General features: G+C 39.2%; 1 protein-coding gene across 1 annotated transcript in view; it reads left to right on the top strand.

Moving 5' to 3' along the window:
* LOC123775181 (CWF19-like protein 2) overlaps window positions 1-22,537 on the top strand; it is a 79,269-nt gene that overhangs the window by 4,892 nt on the left and 51,840 nt on the right. The window contains exons 3-11 of the mRNA XM_045770134.2: window positions 1,278-1,929; window positions 6,750-6,944; window positions 7,386-7,943; window positions 11,513-11,698; window positions 12,187-12,345; window positions 12,683-12,860; window positions 13,410-13,547; window positions 19,350-19,461; window positions 21,576-21,717. Coding sequence (XP_045626090.2) covers window positions 1,278-1,929; window positions 6,750-6,944; window positions 7,386-7,943; window positions 11,513-11,698; window positions 12,187-12,345; window positions 12,683-12,860; window positions 13,410-13,547; window positions 19,350-19,461; window positions 21,576-21,717 — 2,320 coding nt within the window. The remainder of the gene's footprint in view (window positions 1-1,277; window positions 1,930-6,749; window positions 6,945-7,385; window positions 7,944-11,512; window positions 11,699-12,186; window positions 12,346-12,682; window positions 12,861-13,409; window positions 13,548-19,349; window positions 19,462-21,575; window positions 21,718-22,537) is intronic.

Here is a 22,537-nt window from a genome sequence, read left to right as displayed (position 1 = left end):
GTACGGTTTATATGCAGTATGGTTTGCATAAACAAAAAATTGTTTCAATGTCACTGACTTCTGTAGATTTTTCAAATTTTGTATGTATATCCACAAGATGATATAATGCCCATTCACATTACTGTACACTGTTCAGAAAAGGGGTTAGTTTACAGTTTTTGGTGCTGTACTATAAAATGGATACTGTATCAGTGTATTTAATGTCTAAAGAGGATGACAAAGTTAATCCCTGGAAATAGAACCCTCCCTTGTAAATAGAGATTAAGGAAGCTAAATTTGCAGTCTTTAGAAGTGTGAGCAGTAGGGGGGGTGACATGATTGAGGCATACAGATGGATAAAAGAGTATAATAATGGGGGTATTAATGTTAAATATATAAACATGAAATAATGTATGAAATTAGATGAGTTTAGATTTGGAAAAGTCCTGGATAAATATCAAATTGTAAGCAGGGTTATTTATGGAACAAATTACGGGTAACATAATAGATGTGTAATTGCTGGATCAATCGAAGGTTAAACATAAACGTGAAAGAGTTTGGCTAGATATAAATAGGAGCTGCCATATATGGGCAATAGGCTTTCCACAGTCATTTACATTAAGTGATTAATTTTTTCTTGCTCATCATTTTCCAGACTACAGTACTTTTATAACTCGGATTTGGCATTTTTTTTAATGATATAAAAACAAATAACTTCAGTTAGGAAGAATACCTTAAAGGTAACTACCATGCAATTAAGAAGTCTACTAAAGAGCACTTACTCCACGTGACAAACAGGGCTATCTGATGTTGGCAGAGCTCAGTTTAACCCAAGTCGAAACGTAATGCTTATAGAGACTCCCGAGTTGTAGAAGTCTTCTAAAGGCAACCTTCATAGGATGGGGACACAGTGGGAGGCTGAACAAATCTTGATAAAAGGGAACATGGAACATCTAAACCAATGGGGGGGGGGAGGAACACTTGACAATCTGCTGGCTTCATGTCCCAGTTGAGGTCACTAGACGGATAGTGGTCCTTGGGTAAACTCAGGTACAGGTATAGATAAAGTTTGACTTTCTGATGGGCATTCCCATATTTTTTCTTTTTTTTTCAACATTCATAATTCAAAGGTCAGGAAAATTTTTTTTGAGTATAATAGTTTGGGTATGGTCATTATGCCATGACCTTTGGTTCACCCAGGTCACTGCCTGCACTGTTTAATATAAGTAATATTCTTCTAAATACCACTTTCCAAATACAGTATATGTTTGTGTGTTAGACAGTTTGCTTTTTTTCAGGCTCTCTGCGTTCCAACCCTTACTCGACTGGAGGACGGAGTTATATAAAAAGGTTCAAGAAACGATCTGCAAATGTCAGCACACCTCGGTTGTCACTGGCAACTCCTCCAAGAACTAGTCTACAGAACCGCTTTTCCAGAGCCGAGAGAATTGTGAATAATTCTTCGAAAATTCAAACTAAATCTGATGAGGGATCAAACTTGGGAAAGTGGAAAAATAAGAATGAAGGAGCATCTCAAGCCACTAAGCGTCCATTTAGTGCTGTAAATGGTATAGATAACTCTATAGACCCTTACCATGTTCTTTCAGATAGTGAAAATGATACACTTGAGATTTCTAACAAATCCAACAGTTTAAAAGACTCTTCAGTGTTCTCAGATACTGATAATGAAATAATTGAGAGGAAAAACAAAGCTTTTGACAAGGAGAACTCACTTTTTGGACCTTCTAAATCCAATTCAGTCAAAGTATATACAAACAAAAAGAAATCTTTCAACTTGTCCAGATCAAGGCTTCTCTGTGATGTATCTCCTGAGAAAATTGAGAGAGCTTATGGCCCCAGGCGTTTATCTGGCGCAGAAAAAGAGAATATACCCACTGACACTAAAGCAGATCCATCTATTATAGAACTGACTTCCCCACATCTAATAGGGTAAGAAAAACATTATTGATGTATCCATTACTGGTAGCTTGTAGCTCGATTGACCCCATTTTACCCCCTCCTCCTCTTCTGGAGAATCTTCACATTACAGTGTCGGTGTGAAGACTTAAGGACACATGGTTCCTGTTAGTGTGCCATGCTGTCCTTTGATGACAGATTTAAAAGATTTGTGTGTTGTTGTGGGGAAGGAAGGTGGAGGGGGGGGGGGATGATTTTAATGACACTAAAACTGATAAGTGTAAGCATAACTGTACCAAAAATATCGACATGCTTGTCCTGGTGTCTTGGGATACTGCCATTACTAATAACTGTATTCGATTCTCTAGGAAGTTTGTAAATAATAGTTATCGGTAATTATATACAGTGTGTGTATGTAATTACCTAAGTGTAGTTACAGGATGAGAGCTACGCTCGTGGTGTCCCGTCTTCCCAGCACTCTTTGTTATATAACACTTTGAAACTACTGACTGTTTTGGCCTCCACCACCTTCTCACTTAACTTATTCCAACAGTCTACCACTCTGTTTGCGAAAGTGAATTTTCTTATATTTCTCCAGCATCTTTGTTTAGTTAGTTTAAATCTATGGCCTCTTGTTCTTGAAGTTCCAGGTCTCTGGATATCTTCCCTATCAATTTTATCAATTCCTGTTACTATTTTGTACATAGTGATCATATCACTCCTTTTTCTTCTGTCTTCTAGTTATGGCATATTTAATGCTTCTAACCTCTTCTCGTAGCTCTTGCCCTTCAGTTCTGGGAGCCACTTAGTAGTATGTCTTTGCACCTTTTCCAGTTTGTTGATGTGCTTCAACAAACATGTGTTTGTTGTATGGGCACCACACAACTGCTGCATATTCTAGCTTTGGCTTAACAAAAGTTGTGAACAATTTCTTTAGTATTTTGCCATCCATGTATTTAAAAGCAGTTCTGAAGTTAGAGAGCGTGGCATAGGCTCCTCGCACAATGTTCTTTATGTGGTCCTCAGGTGATAGTTTTCTATCTAGAACCACTCCTAGATCTCTTTCTTTATCAGAATTCTTTAAAGATTTCTCACATAATTTATAGGTTATGTGGGGTCTATGTTCTCCTGTTCCACAACATGGCATTTATTCACATTAAATTCGATTTGCCAAGTGGTGCTCCATATACTTACTTTGTCCAGGTCTTCTTGAAGGGCATGACAATCATCTAAGTTTCTTATCCTTCCTATTATCATCATCAGCAAACATGTTCATATAATTCTGTATTCCATCTGGTAGATCATTTATGTAGACAGTGAACATCACCGGTGCAAGAACTGAACCCTGTGGTACTCCACTTATGACATTTCTCCAGTCTGATACATTGCCTCTGATTACTGCCCTCATTTGTCTATCCGTCAGAAAATTTTTCATCCATGTTAGAAACTTACCTATCACCCCTCCAATATTTTCCAGTTTCCAGAACAACCTCTTATGTGGAACTCTGTCGAAAGCCTTTTTTAGGTCCAGATAGGTGCAGTCAATCCAACCATCTCTTACCTGTAAAATCTCTGTGGCTCGATCATTGAAACCGAGTAAATTCGATACACAGGATCTTCCAGATCTAAAACTGTACTGTCTATCTGATATATCATTTCTCTTCAGGTGTTCTACCCATTTAGTTTTTATTATTTTCCAATATTTTGACTACTACACTTGGCAATGATACCGGTCTATAATTGAGGGGGGGGGGGGTCTTCCCTGCTGCCACTTTTGTAGATTGGAACTATGTTAGCCTGTTTCCACACGTCTGCTACGATTCCTGTACACAGGGATGCCTGAAAGATCAGGTGAAGTGGAATGCTGAGCTCAGATGCACATTCTCTCAGAACCCATGGTGAAACTCCATCTGGACCTACTGCTTTGTTCTTACTTAGCTCCTTTAGCATATTTTCCACTTCATCTCTAGACACCTCTACATGCTCTGTTCTCTGGAATTCTTATTGTGTCTGGTTCCCTGAAGATCTCATTTTGTACAAACACACTTTGGAACTTTTCATTTAATGTTTCACCTAATTGTGCTTGCGGGGGTTGAGCTCTGGATCTTTGGTCTCGCCTCTCAACCGTCAATCAACTGATGTACAAATTCCTGAGCCTACTGAGCTGTCATATCTTCATTTGAAATTGTGTATGGAGTCAGCCTCCACCACATCACTTCCTAGTGCATTCCATTTATTAACTACTCTGACACTGAAAAAGTTCTTTTTAATGTCTCTGTGGCTCATTTGGGTACTCAGCTTCCACCTGTGTTCCCTTGTGCATGTGTCACTCGTGTTAAATAATCTATCCTTGTCTACCCTGTCAATATCCCTGAGAATTTTGTATGTGAATTTTGTATGTGGTGATCTTGTCTCCCCGAGCTCTTCTGTCCTCCAGCGACGTGAGGTGCAGTTCACGTAGTCTGTCCTCATAACTCATGCCTCTTAGTCTTGGGACTAGCCTAGTGGCATACATCTGAACTTTTTCCAGCTTCGTCTTGTGCTTGACTAGATACGAGCTCTATGCTGGGGCTGCATACTCCAGGATTGGCCTTACATATGTGGTATACAAGGTTCTGAAGGATTCCTTACACAGGTTTCTGAAAACAGTTCTGATGTTAGCCAGCCTCGCATAGGCTGCTGATGTTATTCTTTTGATGTGGGCTTCGAGAGACAGGTTTGGCGTGATATCAACTCCCAGATCTTTCTCTCTGTCCGTTTCGTGAAGGACTTCATCTCCCATTCGGTATCCAGTGACTGGCCTCCTAGTTCCTCATAGTTTCATTACCTTACATTTACTTGGGTTGAACTTTAGTAGCCATTTGTCTGACTATTCCTTCAGTTTGTTTAGGTCATCTTGTAGCCTCATACTATCCTTCTCTGTCCTGGTCCTCCTCATAATTTTTGCATCATCAGCAAACATCGAGAGGAACGAGTCAATTCCTTCTGGGAGATCATTTACGTATATCAGAAACAGTATAGGTCCAAGGACTGATCCCTGTGGGACACCACTGGTGATTCCCCGCCACTCCGAGACCTCACCCCTCACAGTGACTCGCTGTGTCCTGTTGCTTAGGTACTCTCTTATCCAGTGGAGTACCTTCCCTTTCACTCCTGCCTGCATCTCCAGTTTGTGCACTAGTCTCTTATGTGGTACTGTGTCAAAAGCTTTCTGGCAGTCCAAAAATATGCAGTCTGCCCAGCCCTCTCTCTCTCTTGCCTGATTTTTGTTGTCTGGTCATAGAACTCAATTAATCCTGTTAAGCATGATTTGCCATCTCTGAACCCATGCTGATGTTGTGTTACAAAGTTCTTCCGCTCCAGATGTTCCACTAGCTTTTTTCACACAGTCTGTGTGTGTGTGTGTGTGTGTGTGTGTATGTATGTATATGTGTATATATATATACAATGGGGCCTCGACTTATGATGCTAATCCGTTCCCAGAGACGGATCGTAAGTTGAAGCAATTTTTCCCATAAGAAATAAGGGGATTTGAATTAATCCGTTCCCCACCCTCCAAAATATTAACATACAAATACATTTTATACTGAATACAATGTGTTTTTTCTAACTACAATACAGTACCTAAGTTTATCTTGGCTTATGGAGGGCTCTTGATGGCATATGGAAGATGGTGATGAGGGGGGAGGATGAGAGTTGTTACTGTTTGGAAGGGGAGTCCCCTTCCATTAACACATCAGGCAGTGAAGTTTTCTCTGGGGTACTCTCTCTCCTACGTTTCGCCTGAATACCACTAGGACCTGGTTGTGGTTCAGTGCTTGTTTGTCTCACTACAAATTTGTCAAGAGATTTGTTTTTCCCTTCGTTTCAACATTTGTCTGTAATGAAGCATCACTTTAGCACCCATAATGTCTTTTCTTGGTGGGAGGAGGAATGTTGGCAAGTGAGAGGTGTTGAAGGAGGGAGGGAGGGAGGGAGGTGGCATCTGCTAGCTGGTGTGTGGCAGCCATGCTTGTTGTTTGGACTTACCATACCAACTTAGTGGTTCGTTATGGTGAACACACATGTAGATAGGTGTATATGTGTGTATATAGTGTAATAACGGAAAAAACATCATTTGATTGATCGTAGAATGTAATATACATGTGACCTATATGAGCCCCCATAATTTTGAGCATAATGATGTTCCACACATTGAACTATATAAATTCCCCAAATTACACATTTTTTAATAATATTACAGTAAAAAAACAGAGAAGAAAAGAATGAGAAACATCAAATTAATTGTGAACAATTATATTAGCGGCAACTGCCGCCCCACGGAGTAGCCTGGGGCAAGTGACCCCGCGCACTTCCATCGCTTAATGCACATAATTTGCTCAACTTCTCGACTCCATCATGGCTAAAGTATGTCGCATGTAATATTTTATCTTAGTTTCCCATGATCAGAGACTGCATTTTATCAATATAAGAAGAGAAAATAATTTTTTTGCAAAGAATTTATTTTTGGGGCACCATGGTTGTCATATTTTAAGGCAGTGCAGCACGGTGTTTAAGGTGCTCGACGGGTGGCACACTGCAGGGGGTAATATTAATTAGAGTAATCCAAATAGTTTTGAAATGTGAATTCCTAATATTTGGTGTTTGATCATAAATTGTTTAGGATAAACTTCCCCGTCCCTAATTTTTGTTTATAAAAAAATCTTTTTATCTTATCCATTTTGGCAAGTGTAATTAAATGCTACATGTGCCAGACTGATACTTTTTTTTGATTGCTCTCATAAAATTCATCTGCATCTAGTATTAAATAATTTAATTTGTTGTACTAATTCAAGTGTGTGATTATCATCTAGGTTCCCCAACTATGGCAACACATGCTACTTGAACTCAGTCATTCAGTCACTGTTTGGTTTGCCATCCTTTTTGGGCGACTTCCAGTTAGTGGCTTCTCAACTTGGCATGCCTCATACATCCCTCTCCTTTGGTCTGAGTCAAGTTTTGTCCAGCCGGATGAAAGGCCAAGTTTCTGGCGTTAAGCAGTCTCTCAAGTGAGTGCAATTTATTTTTTTTCCACCTTGTTATGCCCCCTTATGATAATAAGGTAGCAAACTAGTTTGTCTTGGATAAACCCTAATTTTCTTTTTGATTTTCCCTTATCACTAACTTTGGTGCCATGGTGACTTATTTACACTAAGAGTATAAAATATATGCAAGAAAACACGTAAAAGTTTAGAGAAGTCGTGGTGTTGTGCACTGAGCGACAAATACTGGGAAACTGACTTGTCTGGTATGTGTATTTACGTTTGAGTGCTGAACAAATGGTTCAGTACCGAACATTATCAGTGCCGAATTATTCACATTAGTTCGAGTTCCTAATTGTTCGAATTAAGAGCTGTTTGAGTACCATGGTTCCATTGTATATGAATTGAAAGTTTAAAAGTTATGTACGATGTATACCATCTTTATTGATATATTTTTCTTTATAACAGGACTGTTAAGGAGAATCTGGAGCGAGTCGATGGATCCTTTTCTGGTTTTAAGATGCAAGATGCAAATGAGTTTCTGACTCGGGTTCTCGACACCATGAAGGATGAAATTGATCGTTGCCATATGACCACTCCGAGTCCCGACCGCCTTCTGGGTTCTCAAACATTAGTCTCCACATCGAAGAAAGATCTTAATGAAGATGTTTGCCTTAGTGGCATTGGTGCTAAAAATGGTTTCATTTATCCCAGTTCATTAGACTTTTCAAGAGATTCAAACATTAATGGCGTTAGTGATGTCGTGGACAGTGAAGTGATTAATGATTTTGAAGAATTAACCAAGATAAATGGTGTTAGAGAAAATTGTAAGGTACTGGATACGGAAGCTGGAAATAATAAATCTGACTTGGTTAATATTTTTGGCAAAAGACCAATGGGGGGTGAGATTATGAATTTTGCCCTTCAAAGTGTAACGCCAAAGAAAACTTGTGATGAAGTTTTGCCAAGAAATCCAGTGAAAGATAACTTTGAATTTCAGTTACTTGAGTCTTACAGATGTTTAGGGTAAGTTTTTTTTATAAATCTCTTGGTAGTTTTTGGCAATATCGGGAAGAGTAAAGGGCTGGTGCAGTGAAAACCCTGATTAGAACACGATGTGGTCAAGGGGCTATATGAAATAAGTGAATAGGGGTCTTCTCTCGTGTATGGTTGCAAGATGATACTGCGACATGAATATGAGCAATATAGAATTAAAATGAGTTCTGATTGACAGTCTGAGGAATTTGTGGTTTCAAAAGGATAGAGTAAGATGTTCCAATGTCACATATGAAGACTGCAATAGGGTTCCTGGTATTTGACCATATAGTTGTATCATCCAGTTGGAAAGGAATTTCATCAGTATAAACATGTACATTTTAACTTATATTATATTTACCTACTCCTCAACACTAATACATCATAAGGTCTACGTGTTCAAAATCCACATTGCTGAGCATGGAGAGACCATCCTCTGACAACTGGCATCTGCTTTCCAAATGGGGCTTTATTCTCTAAAGGAACCCGAGGTCAAGGTTCATGTGGCATATAATGCAAGAAACCGCAGCTGTGTGCTGTAAATATCTGCCTCGCACTGTGAACGCCACAACCAGCATTGTGTTTACAGATATCTGAACCTTGTACATAGTCTTCATCACAGTCAGGATCATCTTTGACACTATAATCACAAAATAATTGTAGTTATATATTTTCCATAATTAAGTAATGCTGTGGGCACAGGCTGTATGGTAGTGATGTGAGCAGTAATGGGGAGCCGGTCGGCCGAGCCGACAGCACGCTGGACTTGTGATCCTGTGGTCCCGGGTTCAATCCCGGGCGCCGGCAAGAAACAATGGGCAATGTTTCTTTCACCCTATGCCCCTGTTATCTAGCAATAAAAATAGGTACCTTGGTGTTAGTCAGCTGTCACGGGCTGCTTCCTGGGGGGGGGTGGAGGCCTGGTCGAGGACCGGGCCGCGGGGATACTAAAGTCCCGAAATCATCTCAAGATAACCTACTGCAGCATGCACTACCTGAGGTTGCCCTCTCAATAATGAGGTCCTAACATCCAGAAGGGGTGCTCATGATTTTTTCAAAGATGGTGTCTGTTTATTGGATGCCTGAGGAATCAAATGTGAGCCCTGTGTATGCATGGGACTTTTATAATCAACCCTGTTTGACTCGCTCAGCGTAGTCAGATATATCACAATCATCTCTGTTGCAGCTGAAAGGTTAAAGACCGTTTATCCACCTGAAATTAAAAAAGAACCCCAAATAAAATGCAACACATATTTCAAATGTGTTCCAACTGCTGCTGTAGGTACTTTACATATTTCAACATGTATATTTGAATAATTAGGGTTTAGTTTAACCAGTAATGAAAGTTGCTGTGCATTCAGGCACCGCAAATAACGACATTTAACCTCAGCGTGCAGTTATTGAAATATGCTCATACCTTCCTATGTTCAAAAAATGAAAAAAAAAATCCCAAATTTGGTTTCTTGTAGAATAATTAATTTTTATGCAAAATATAAGAACTGAAAAAATATAAATATTCACCTTTTTATGGAATGGATGAGGTGTTAAGGTTGCATGGTGGCAACCTGGGCCAGCATCTGTTGACATCTAATGCAGACTTTGCTGACATTGCGGTATACCTGGAGCATACCTGGAGGGGGTTCTGGGAGTACTTCTACTCCCAGAGGCCTGGCTTGACTTGTGATAACTTGGTCCAACAGGCTGTTGCATGGAGTGCCCATAAGTCCCACATATCTACTACAGCCTGGTTGGTCTGGCCCTTCTTGCAAGAACTTGTCTAATTGTCTCTTGAATACATCCACCTTTGTTCCAGCAATATTTCTAATGCTTGCTGGGAGGGTGTTGAACAGCTGTAGGCCCCTGATGTTCAGTGCTCTGATTGTACCTATGGCACCTCTACTCTTCACTGGTTTATTCCTCATTTCCTTTTGTCTTTGTGTCTTTTGTTCCAGTATGTAGTTGTTCTACTGTGCAAATTTGGGACCTGGCCTTCAAGTATCTTCCATGTATATATTATTTGATACCTTTCTTGTCTCCTTTCCAAAGAGTACATTTTGAGAGTTTTAAGATGGTCCCAATAATTTAGATGTTTTATTGTTTCTATGCATGCCGTATATGTTCTCTGTATTCCCTCTAATTCAGAGATCTCGCCTGCTCTGAAAGGGAAAGCAAGTACTGAGCAATACTCAAGACGGGACAACACCAGTGGTTTAAATAGTATTAGCATTGATGTGGGGTCTAAATTTGAATGTTCTCATAATCCATCCTATCATTTTTTTAATGTGTCTAAATTCTACATCTATTTAGAGCTATTATATCCATATTAGTATCATTCATGTAAAAATAAGTATGATAACCCTGTGAATCAATGTATTATAATAAATGCACTTAAGTGTTCCAGTGTGAAATTCATAGTGAAATTCAAGTGTGAAATTCATGCAACATCAGTTCAATGGATAAATTAAAGTAATTAATACAGTACTCTACGTTTGTGATATTGGGGGAGGGAAGATGTGGGGATTTGAAGTAGCAACTGACAATATGTTGTATACTGACTAAACACTTGCCACAATATTCTTGCAGTGATTCACCACAAATATTCACTTAAAGCAAAAGGAAAGAGAGCAAAGGTAATAAGACTAAAATAACATGAAAACAAGATGCAAGCAAACTTGCAGGACCCAGGGCAGCTCTTGATAAAGAGGAACAAGAGAAGCAATGTTTTAAAAGACATTATGGGAATAAAATGACAAATATTCTACAGCACTTGAACATGTAGAGATATATAAACATTCCAGGTTCAAAATGCCAGATGGAGGAGCATAAAGAGCTCTAGACCTCTCTTTCTATAGACATTAATGGGTAAGCACCAAAACCCAATACAGATATAATCTCAACTACAAGCATAACTCTACAAACATTATCCCATACAAGATACTCTTTTCATTTCATCAGTTTCTTTAGTAAGTCTGTTACATGGTGAAAGCAAAGAAAACAAATTTGAAGCTTGAAATGCAAATTCCCTAGAGAAATGAAAGGAAATGCTGTACTTGCAAGTAGTATGAGTGGTAAGTAAATGTATTGAAGTTTAGCCAAAAGTGGTGAAAATAATAAAAAAACGCAGCTTGTGCAGAGTATTGTAACGAGGTATCAATGGGCCAGATTAAATGGCTACTAGTCGGGGGTCACTAGAGCGAGATCTTGCTTTTTGTAGATGCAAATAAGCACTGCTCATTAGACTGCTTTTTATACCAGAATGCACTCTGTACACCCTATAGTCTGTGCTGCATGAACATTTTGTTCCGAGTAGCTAAGTGTAAAACAACAAGAGCAACGTGTACACCAGCCTCAACTTGGTTATACCACCCTGCTCTGAACTGGTCTGGGAGTATCCTTGGTCACCCTAGTACATTATTTTGCCAATATTATGGTGTGTGTAAATGTTGTTCACATTCTTTTGTACTAAATCCATTACAGTATTGTAGTTACAAAATCATATGTATATTTGAAATTTTAACTTGAATGTTGTCTAATATGGCTCATTACATGTTTATCTGCAGGTGTGGTGATGTTGTAGGAAGAAGACAAGAATATTTTGGACTTTATGTAAATCTTCCAGGAGAAGGACAAGAGTCCATTCAAGATTCCATTTCGTCATACATGGGATCAGATGAGAGAGAATTAAAGTGTGAAAAATGTGGCCATACACAGTCTTCTGTTGTTACTTCAATAACAAGTTTGCCAAGGTGAGAATTTTGGCTGGAGGTTGATGGTGCTTGTTCTTTGTGATATTTAGTATACAAAATATGATGAATTAATGGGTGTCATTTTCTGTCATCAATTAACTTGTTTTCCATACTGCTCGTCCCATCTTCTATGGGCTGATGCCTCCATGTGCTGTGACAGTAGGGAAACAATATAGTAATGGTGTAGGTACTTTCAGCTCATTGTGTCGAGAAGCCTTCCTCACAGCACTTGATTTATAACTAAAGATCTCAAAAAATGAATACCTTGGTTTAAAAAATATTTCTTCATATTACCTTGAAACGTTGAATGATTACCGGTACTTATAATAGAAAAAGAAAGAAAAGAAAGTAAAAGTGTTTGTAATTGAACCATATAACTCTACTGTGAGAAGAAAGTGTAGCTGCACCAAACTTTCTTCACACATAGCTGTATCTGGTTACTGTGTCAGTGATTTTGTATTACTGTTGTTTGTATTTTTGTTTTCCAGAGTACTTATAGTCCAGTTAAAGAGATACGAGTACAAGCCAGAGCAGTGCGAAAGTGTGAAGATGTCATCACGTGTGCGTGTTAACCGCTGGATTAGTTTAGATTCTTACATGACCAGTGATGGAAGTGGTCCCTCTCATTGGCAACCACAAGTTGGCAGGTAGGATGTTAACTATTTTAAATGCTAATGCCAGAAGAACTGTAATGTAATGTAATGTTTACTGTAATGTAATGTTTAGTCTTTTTATTCACTTTGATGTTAAAAATAAATATCCCTATTCTTGTATTTTTTTTCTCTGTAGAAATAGTGGTCACAACAACCAAAATCTTCTTATGTAAGGCATCTAGAGTATCTGTCCAAGATACATAATTGTAGATGGAACTTGTCTTAGTTTAATCTTTTAAGCTAACGATACCAGGACCTTGTCTTAATTCAGTACACGATTCAGTGTTTATGATCTCTTATAATTACCGTTATCAATGTCTTGTGTCTACAGCTGTGTAACCCCACGAACACCGAAACAGCCAACTCTTACTGTACGCAACCTGTCATCCGAATTGAATATGTGTGATGGAAAGAAAGAGGAAGAGCAACTGCCAGATCTTGTCAGTCCAGCCAAGCCATTTGGCAGTGCCACAGCCAGTGCCACTGAAAACGAAGATGAGGAACTGCAGGTAATGCTTCAAGTTTTCTCTTTTTTTCTCTAACATGGTAATACTTTACTCTATAAGATACAAAGATCTATCTAGCAGTTACAGTTTCTGCCGATGTATAACAGGCCCCTCCCCTATTCTGCAAGGATATTATGGAAAAGACCATTGGTATGTTTCATCATCCATTTACTGAAAATGATTTTTTAACTCTTAGGCGGCGATCCCTAGGGGGTTATCGTCAAAAGATGAAATCAACAATTATTGTCTGGGTTTTACATGCATGATGCAAATATGGAATAGGCCTATGTGGATGTAATGGAGTTTACTTTGACCTATTAAAAAAATCCTGCTACCATTTCATGGTATGAATGCAGTTATTGTCATGAATGGTACTAAAGAATGTGGCCATCATCATATGATGATTTAAACAATTATTAGTTACTAGCTGTACCCGGCCACTTGTTGCTGTGGCTCAGCAACGCATGTGCGTTGCTGAGCCACAGGTTTTAGGTTTTAAGCATAAAACAAAGCTGTTGAATTTATAAAAAATATATATTTTTTTTCTTTTAGGAAGTGATGCGTCGTAGTATGGAAGATATTGGGGGTGTTCAAGAAGAAGACGAAATCCAGCAGGCAATTAGACTGTCGCTGCAGGAGATGGGTATGAGCTATATTCAAGAGAATCAAGGAGACAGTGCTGAATTTCAGGTATCCATTTATATGATTAATATACTGTGATATTTCATATTACAATCAACCTTGAAGCAATTTTTTATCTCTGGGCTATTTTATTGATTTAAAGCGGGTTGGATCCAGTGAGTGTAACTCCGCACTGAATATGGTGCAAATGCGAGTATGATATCAATACACAGTTGTGTGGAATAGATGCATATGTTTTGATTGATTTTTTGCACGTTTATATGCTCTGGTATCTTTTCAAGATACCTGTACTGCCTATCACTCAGATATACAGTGGTACCTTCATTTTCTAATTTAATCCGTTCACAGAGACAATTCTAAAAGAAACGAATTTTCCTTTAAGGAACAATGAAAATTTAATTTATATTTTATACATAATACTACTACTATTTTGTACTACAGTATGTACAAGTATATCTTATCTTTATTGAGGACTCTTGTTGGCGTATGGAAGACAGGAAGTTGGGGGAGGAGAGGTGTTAGTGTTTAAATGGGAAGTCCCCTTCCATTATAACATCAGGCAGTGATGACATTTCTGGGGTACTCTCTTACGTTTTGCAGGCATACCACTAGGACCTGGTTGTGCCTCACTGCTTGCTTGTCTTACTAAGATCTGTCTATAGACACTTGTTTTTGCCTATGTTTTAACACTTGTCTGTAGTGAGACATCACATTTGCAACTCGTTCTCGCTCTTTCGTATAGTCAATATTGACTTATTAAATACGTGCATATGTGACATACTAATTTATTGTGAATATTTTAGTTTTACCTTAAAAAGCTTCATAGAAAACTCTGACTTTACCTAACCTTTTTAGTATGTTAAGATAAGCATCTTATTGCTTTGTAATTACAATTATTACTTAACCTATTATAGGTATAGGTTAAGTAATAATTGTAATTACGAAGCAATAAGATGCTTATCTTAACATACTAAGAAGGTTAGGTAAGGTTGGTGTTTTCTATGAAGCTTTTCAAGGTAAACTAAAATATTCACAATAAATTAGTATGTCACATATGCACTTATGTAATAAGTCAATATTGACTATAAGAAAGTGCGAGAACGGGTTGACATTTGTCTCACCATGAATGATCTCTTGTTTTCCTCTTATCGTCATCCACACAACTATTTTCTTAGAATTCAAGCACGGTCATCACTAGGCAGGAGACGTCTTGCTTTACACCATCAACAATGCTCACTGTCTTGCCTTACACCGTCAACAATGATCACTGTCTTGCCTTACACCGTCAACAATGGTCACTGTCTTGCCTTACACCATCAACAATGGTCACTGTCCTGCTTTACACCATCAACAATGGTCACTGTCTTGCCTTACACCATCAACAATGGTCACTGTCTTGCCTTACACCATCAACAATGCTCACTGTCTTGCCTTACACCATCAACAATGCTCACTGTCTTGCCTTACACCGTCAACAATGGTCACTGTCTTGCCTTACACCATCAACAATGGTCACTGTCTTGCCTTACACCATCAACAATGGTCACTGTCTTGCTTTACACCATCAACAATGCTCACTGTCTTGCCTTACACCATCAACAATGGTCACTGTCTTGCCTTACACCATCAACAATGGTCACTGTCTTGCCTTACACCATCAACATTGGTCACTGTCTTGCCTTACACCATCAACATTGGTCACTGTCTTGCCTTACACCATCAACAATGGTCACTGTCTTGCCTTACACCATCAACAATGGTCACTGTCTTGCCTTACACCATCAACAATGGTCACTGTCTTGCCTTACACCATCAACATTGGTCACTGTCTTGCCTTACACCATCAACAATGGTCACTGTCTTGCCTTACACCATCAACAATGGTCACTGTCTTGCCTTACACCATCAACATTGGTCACTGTCTTGCCTTACACCATCAACAATGGTCACTGTCTTGCCTTACACCATCAACAATGGTCACTGTTAAATTACTGAACATAAGCTTGATAAGGTCAGTTTTGACTAACAGCTGCTGAGGTTTCTTTGGTTGAAACTGTTTTGGTGCTGTTTTGGTTTCTTTGGTTTTCTGGTGAGCACAGGGTCTCCCGGTGTCATTCAGCAGACTGGCCCAAACTCCCAGTAACCCAGATCTGTCTCGAGTTTGGGGAAGTTTAGCAGACAAACACTCGGACTTGATTTCGATTGGATTGGCCAAAGGTCTCTGGAAATGGGGTTTGGATTAGCAAGCTTTTTGTTAATGGGGGTTTGGATTAGCAAGCTTTTTGTTAATGGGGGTTTGGATTAGCAAGCTCTGATGGTATCTACTTACATTAACCTACTTTCTCTTCATGCCCACATCATTGAGCTCCTTCAGTCTTTTGACATTTCTTCTCACTCAAGTAAAGAACACTTTATCAGCATATAACCACATCAGTAGGATTCAGTAGCTATATTTCACCAGGGTGGTTTTCAGTAATATTTAAGAATGTGCTATTTTGAATATAATTGCCTAGTTATATTAGGCACGTTTTATGTGGTAATTGTAGGTGAGCTTTCGTGCCTGCTAGAGACAGCTGGTAGGTAAGAGTCTGGTTCATGTGATGAAGTAACCATGACTAGACTCTTACTCATCTGCTGAGTCTGGCATTTGCTTCAGCTAATGTTCGGCCTAAATAAATGTGTTATTTTTTTGTAGAATAGTTTATGTATGTACAGTTCATGTATCACATAGTTGTTACCCCCAGGTCTTCTATTTTGTGTAATAAATTTAGGGGTAATATACAATACAATATATCAGGTGTCTCTTATGGCTTTACCTGGATTTTCATAATTTAATTTTTTGTCTTGTCTACATGCGGTTTGGGAGAATGCCCTTACATAATGGCTTGAAACTTTTGACACCTGAGTTTTGGTGGTGCAGGAAAGTCCCTGTTAATATTGGATCATGAAGTTCCTTGTGTCTGGTTTTAGAATATTGCCGTCACTATTAGTCTTGGGCTCAAATGTCCTAATGATACAATATATCAATACCGGCATTACCGACCAGCTCCCCAACTGGGGAGCCGGTCAGCCGAGCGGACAGCACGCTGGACTTGTGGTCCTGGGTTCGATCCCAGGCGCCGGCGAGAAACAATGGGCAGAGTTTCTTTCACCCTATGATCTTGTTACCTAGCAGTAAAATAGGTACCGAGGTGTTAGTCAGTTGTCACGGGCTGCTTCCTGGAGGTGGAGGCCTGGTTGAGGACCGGGCCGCGGGGACACGCGGACAAAAAGCTCCGAAATCATCTCAAGATAACCTCAAGATAACTCAAGATATTTTCCTTTGTACAAGTTAAGGGGCCGGGTGTGCAATTTCTCAACCTTCCTCAAACACACACAAATTTTTTGTGCATAATCTACGTGGTAAATGCTCCTTTTCCTAACGGATCAATATCATAACTTGAGCAATAATTTTTTTTTATAAATGATTAAAAAAATTCAAATTAAGATAACAAATTTAATGGTTCACCAATTTTTATTTTTATTTTTATTCATTATATGCTCAGTGTCATTAGAACTAAGAACTTTGCACATATGTAAAAATGGTGAGAATCACTCAGAAACTGAATTTGGCATCTTGTCTCAAAGTTGAAAATCCTGTTCATACAGAAAAATGAAGGTAAACTTCTCAACAATAAATATAGTAGTTCGAATTGATGTCATATCTTGTAAGTTTTAATAGATATTGCTTGGCATTCATACTCGAATACTGTATGTGAAAGTTGTAGGTCAATGTGTTGAAATGAAGTCAAGAAAAGATAACCCTAAAAAAACAAAATATAAGGATAAGGATGATGAGTTGGGGGGGGGGATATATAAGTGTACTTTATATATAAAGGCCTCATCGTGTCCCCATTCAGCAAAAAACAAACCTAGAGAGACAAAGAAAATAGTTTGAAATCTGTGAATAACTCTGCCAATAAAATTTGTCAAGTTCTGCCACCTGTGGCTGATTTACATGTTGACCAATTTTGTTCTAACTTCACATGCTTAATGAAGAGTAAGCATTCTCCAAGAAGCCACAACAAAATTTGATGAAAAACAAAGATGAAAACAAAAAAATTGATGGACATAAGAAATAATGCCATTAGGCATTGTATTTATGATATGTAATGAAATGCATCAAAATAACATTTTTACTCATTATTTGTGTAAAATTTTGCCCTCCAGGTGGCAATCGGCAATCCTAGAAGGCACCAGCTGCATACCCACTTTGTGGACCCTCCTTACTACTACTATTCTTCTTTGTGCGTCGAACAGGTGCTTGCATCTCTTTATCACTACATTATCCATGCATTATTCATCCACTAAATGGGTGTTAATGTTATTGGGGTGGGACCCCTTCCGCTCCCTTGAGCTATCCGGGCTGATATGAATGTATTAAACCCTGGCATCGATCAAAGCAAATAGAGTTCTTAGGCCTACCGGGGACCACGAGCCAGAACCTCCCCCTCCCCCAGAGAGGCATGAGGAGCAATGGCATATAGAAATTCTATTCTATGTTCTAGAATAGAAGCATTCTATGTCTGCCATCAACTGTGTCAGGCACCCAGAAAGGTAGGCACCCCAAAACAGTCTGGTTAAAATATCGTTACTGAAAGCCGAACTGCTGGACAGAACTTCCCCAAACGAAAAAGAGCAAATGAGCATGACGTGACAACCGCCACAGCGTCGCTCTGTGCAGCTGGGGGGAGCCCCAGACCCCCGCTTCATCGGCTATCTGTGGCTAATGTGAGACCTGGCAGTCATGCGACTCTGGCTCCGAATCTTTTCCAGTGCTGTGCCTTGTGGTGGGATCCTGTCCAAGTGGTGTGTGAGCCAGTAGTAGTTTCACCTGGAGTAGAGCAGTTTTGGTGGATGCCCCATCCGCTGTGGCGATGGAGGCACTCGATCCCTTTTCTCCAGCCTGTGCTTCTGAGTCTGACCAGTGGGCTCCCTTCGTTCCAGCTTTTCCGGTGACTTCTGCCTCATCTTTTGAGGGAAGGGTTTGGTGCTAAGCCCCAAAATCATCTCAAGATTACCTCAAGAAGGGTCCTGGCCACCTGTTCCCTCATTTTTGTGTGCAGGCAGTGATGCGGTTATCTTGAGATGATTTCGGGGCTTTTTTTTTTTAGTGTCCCCACGGCCCGGTCCTCGACCAGGCCTCCACCCCCAGGAAGCAGCCCATGACAGCTGACTAATACCCAGGTACCTATTTTACTGCTAGGTAACAGGGGCATAGGGTGAAAGAAACTCTGCCCATTGTTTCTCGCCGGCGCCCGGGATCGAACCCGGGACCACAGGATCACAAGTCCAGCGTGCTGTCCGCTCGGCCAACCGGCTCCCTTTGGTGGGGGCAGATTCCATACACAGTTTCAAATGTAGATTGATAGAGCCCAATAGACTCGGAAATCTGTACACCAGTTGATTGACGGTTGAGAGGCGGGACCAAAGAGTTGAACCTCAACCACTGCAAGCACAACTAGGTGGGTACAGTTTGAGGGGGGGTGAGGCATCTACTCTATGTAAACTTTTATACAAACTCATTATATACTAATTATCTGTGTTATCCAAAAGGGGAAATCTGAACCGGGCTTGTGTGACTGAAGAGTGGAAGATATAAAATGTTCACTAATGTGAGAATCTATAAATAACATGCCGACCCAAATTGGGAACTGGCATTTTCGAATAAATGGCGTTTGTAAAGCACGTGACTGTATTCGTACACCACATTAGGGAAGTTAGTAGTTACATAGTAAAATAATTGTCTATTATACAAGTCCAGTTGTTACTTTTTGGTAATGAACTAACACTCCTTTATTGTTTTTTCAGAGCGATGACGTCAAGCCTAAGACTCCTAATATTAAAGACAATCCCGGGAGTGACCGACATACTTACCGCCTTATTAGTGTGATCAGTCACTTTGGTCTTACAACAAACACAGGTGAGCAACAAATGAAATATTGAGAAATGGTTGCTAAAGTTCTTACATATTGTGTATATTACATAGCTGTTTTGTACAATTAACACTATCACGCACCCCACGAGAGCGCCGCAGACTTTGACGTCATGGAGCCAATGGTGCGGGCGAGCATGTGGCGACGCCTAAATGTGTATGCTCGTTTCAGGTTTCTCACCTTAATTCTCGTGCTACGTTGTTCGTTTTGGTATCATTGTGTTCGCAATTAAATTCCCTGCAGATGTACAGTGGTACCTCGGAATGCGAGTGTCCCTGTATGCGAGTTTTTTGGAAGACGAGCAGGATTTACTCCAAAAATATGTCTCGGAAGGCGAGGGTTACCTCGGGACACGAGTTTGTTGATACGTGTACAGGCCGACTGGCGCGTGGTGGCATGGCGATCGCGCCTCAGTTTACCAGTGTCTCGTGTCCAGTGACTATCCCACCTGAATTCTTCACAAGGATTTACAGTTTTTTATGTTTTTTTTTGGCTATTTGAGCATAAAAGTTGTCATTATATATCTTACCATGGGTCTCAAGAAAGCCATTGGTAAGGTTCAACCTAAGAAAATAGCTGTGAGTAGAGGCAGTAGAGGATGTCCCTTCTTGATTAAGAAAATGTGTGAAGTATGGGAAGAACTGCAAAGTTTTGTTGAAAGAACTCACCCAGATAAAGCTGTAGCAGGCCGTTGCATTGACCTTTTAAATGATAATGTGATGTCTTACTACAGACAAGTGTTAAAATGTAGGGAAAAACAAGTGTCATTAGACAAATTCTTAGTAAAACAAGCAAGTCCTAGTGGTATGCAGGCAAAATGTGCCAGTGTGCATACCAGTGAAGTCCTCACTGCCTGATGTGATAATGGAAGGGGACTTCCCTTCCAAACAGTAACTCCTCTCTTCCTCCCACCTCCTCACCATCTTCCATACGCCTACAGCATTCAACAGCAAGGTAAGTAATAACTTGAACATAGTTTTGTAGGTTTATTTAGATGAATTAGGTATAAAAATTTAGTTTGATGTGGGGTTTTTGGGGTAGTCAGGAACGGATTAATTCATTTCCCTTTATTTCTTATGGGGAAATTAGCTTCGGAATGCGAGTTTTCGGAATACGAGGCGTCTCCAGGAACCAATTAAACTCTTAAAATGAGGTATGCCTGTATATGCATATAATGTCTAAAAGCCTGGCAAGACTCCCCACAGCAAAGCCTAAAGTCGGAAAAGTTACCCGTGAGCGCACAAAATCAGTAAAATGTTTATACTCGTTTCAGTTTTCTCACCTTAATTCTCGTGCTACATCGCTCGTTTTGGTATCATTGTGTTCGCAAATGAATTCCCTACAGGTGTATATGAACATAATATACAAAAGCCTGGCGTGCTTCCCTGCAGGAAAGCCTAAAGTTACCCGTAAACGAGCACCAATTTGTACACTGCAACCTAATGTGTATACTCGTTCAGTTTGATAATATCAATTTTCGTGTTACGTCTTTCATTTTGGTATCAAATTGTTCGCAATAAAAATTCACGTATTTTAAAACTAGTCATAAAAATAGAGCTATAACTGGAATTTTAACAAATATTTTAATTCTGGAAGCTCATCATCATAATTATTTATATCTTTCCAGTGTTCTGACATAAATATGTGTGTTACATCTTTCATTTTGGTATCAAATTGTTCGCGACGTAAAGACGCGCATGTTAAAACTAGTCCCAACATAATAGCACAATAAATAGAATTTTAACAAATATTTTAAAATTTTTACCAAAAACCTATTTATAATCACATAAGTGTTCGGACATCAAGTTTCATGTTACATCTTTCATTTTGGTATCTAATTGTGCGCATTCTAAAGGCGCTTAATTTGAAACTATCCCGAGGTCGATCGGATAAAAAAATGAATTTTATATAAATATTTTTGTAGTGGACACGAGTCCTGTCCAAAGTCAGCGATAGTGTTAATCTTGCTTATAAACTAATATAAAAATTGTTTCGTTCAATTGTGCAAGTGATTTGATGTACATTATCGGCTAGCTCATTCATTTAGTTCTTTATAAATTATTACAAAGTGATGGAGTAACAAGATTTGATTGTATTGCAGGGCATTATGTTTCTGATGTATATAACTGTAATGAAGATAATTGGTTCCACTATGATGACGAGAGCGTTGCAAAAATCCCGGAATCAGTGGTGTGTGCGGAGGGACGGCAGAAGAACGGCTACATCTTCTTCTACATGCATCAGTAAGAAAGAAATTACATGTTTTTTTTTTTTTTTTTGTTACGATGTTTCAAACTGGTTAACGTCATTAAACCATAAAAGGGCTGCCATCAGAGGAATAAACATATCTTTCTCACTACTCCGTCTTTTTGGGCTACGTTCTCAAAGAAAACCAGAGTAAGTTCCTAATAATTCAGATCGCCTACTAATTTATTTATTTATAATTATAAATATTTATATTTTTATATTCATATTTATATGTATATTTATATATGTGTTTTGTCATTTTATTTTATTTAAAACTTCATTACACAAATAGGGATACAACATTGGTTACATGCAAGGTACAAGGCTACTTGTTACAGGCTGTAGAGTTCCTCCAGCTCCTCAGATGGCAGGCCAGAAATATGAATGCCGTGTGCATTTCCTTTCTGTATCGCCACACTAAGGCACTGAAAGAGGAAACTGGCAGCTCTAGGATCTCTACTTATTTCAATTAGTTTAGCTCCCTACACTGTGCACCTGTTTTTTGCAAAAACTTCATATTGCAATTTTTAAGGACATATTTTTGTTGTTTTTATAAATGTTCAGGTAAAATTAATGTCAAAATGTTTCTAAACTCGACTATTTTCATTTCAAAACACAAAGACTGATGAAAACATTAAAAAACATTCAAATATAGCCTAAATAAAGTAAAAAAAAAAAAAAAAAAAAGGCACAACTCTCAACACGACATTTGTTTGGCACAGTGCAGTGGTTAGAATCCAGCTCCTTCCAAAAACTAGCAGCATTTTTACCCAGGCAGGGGCCCTGACACCTGAGTGGACAGCGCTTCGGATTTGT

The sequence above is a fragment of the Procambarus clarkii genome, chromosome 92, assembly GCF_040958095.1.
Source record: "Procambarus clarkii isolate CNS0578487 chromosome 92, FALCON_Pclarkii_2.0, whole genome shotgun sequence".
NCBI lineage: Eukaryota > Metazoa > Arthropoda > Malacostraca > Decapoda > Cambaridae > Procambarus > Procambarus clarkii.
This window is presented reverse-complemented; position numbering and strand designations above follow the sequence as displayed.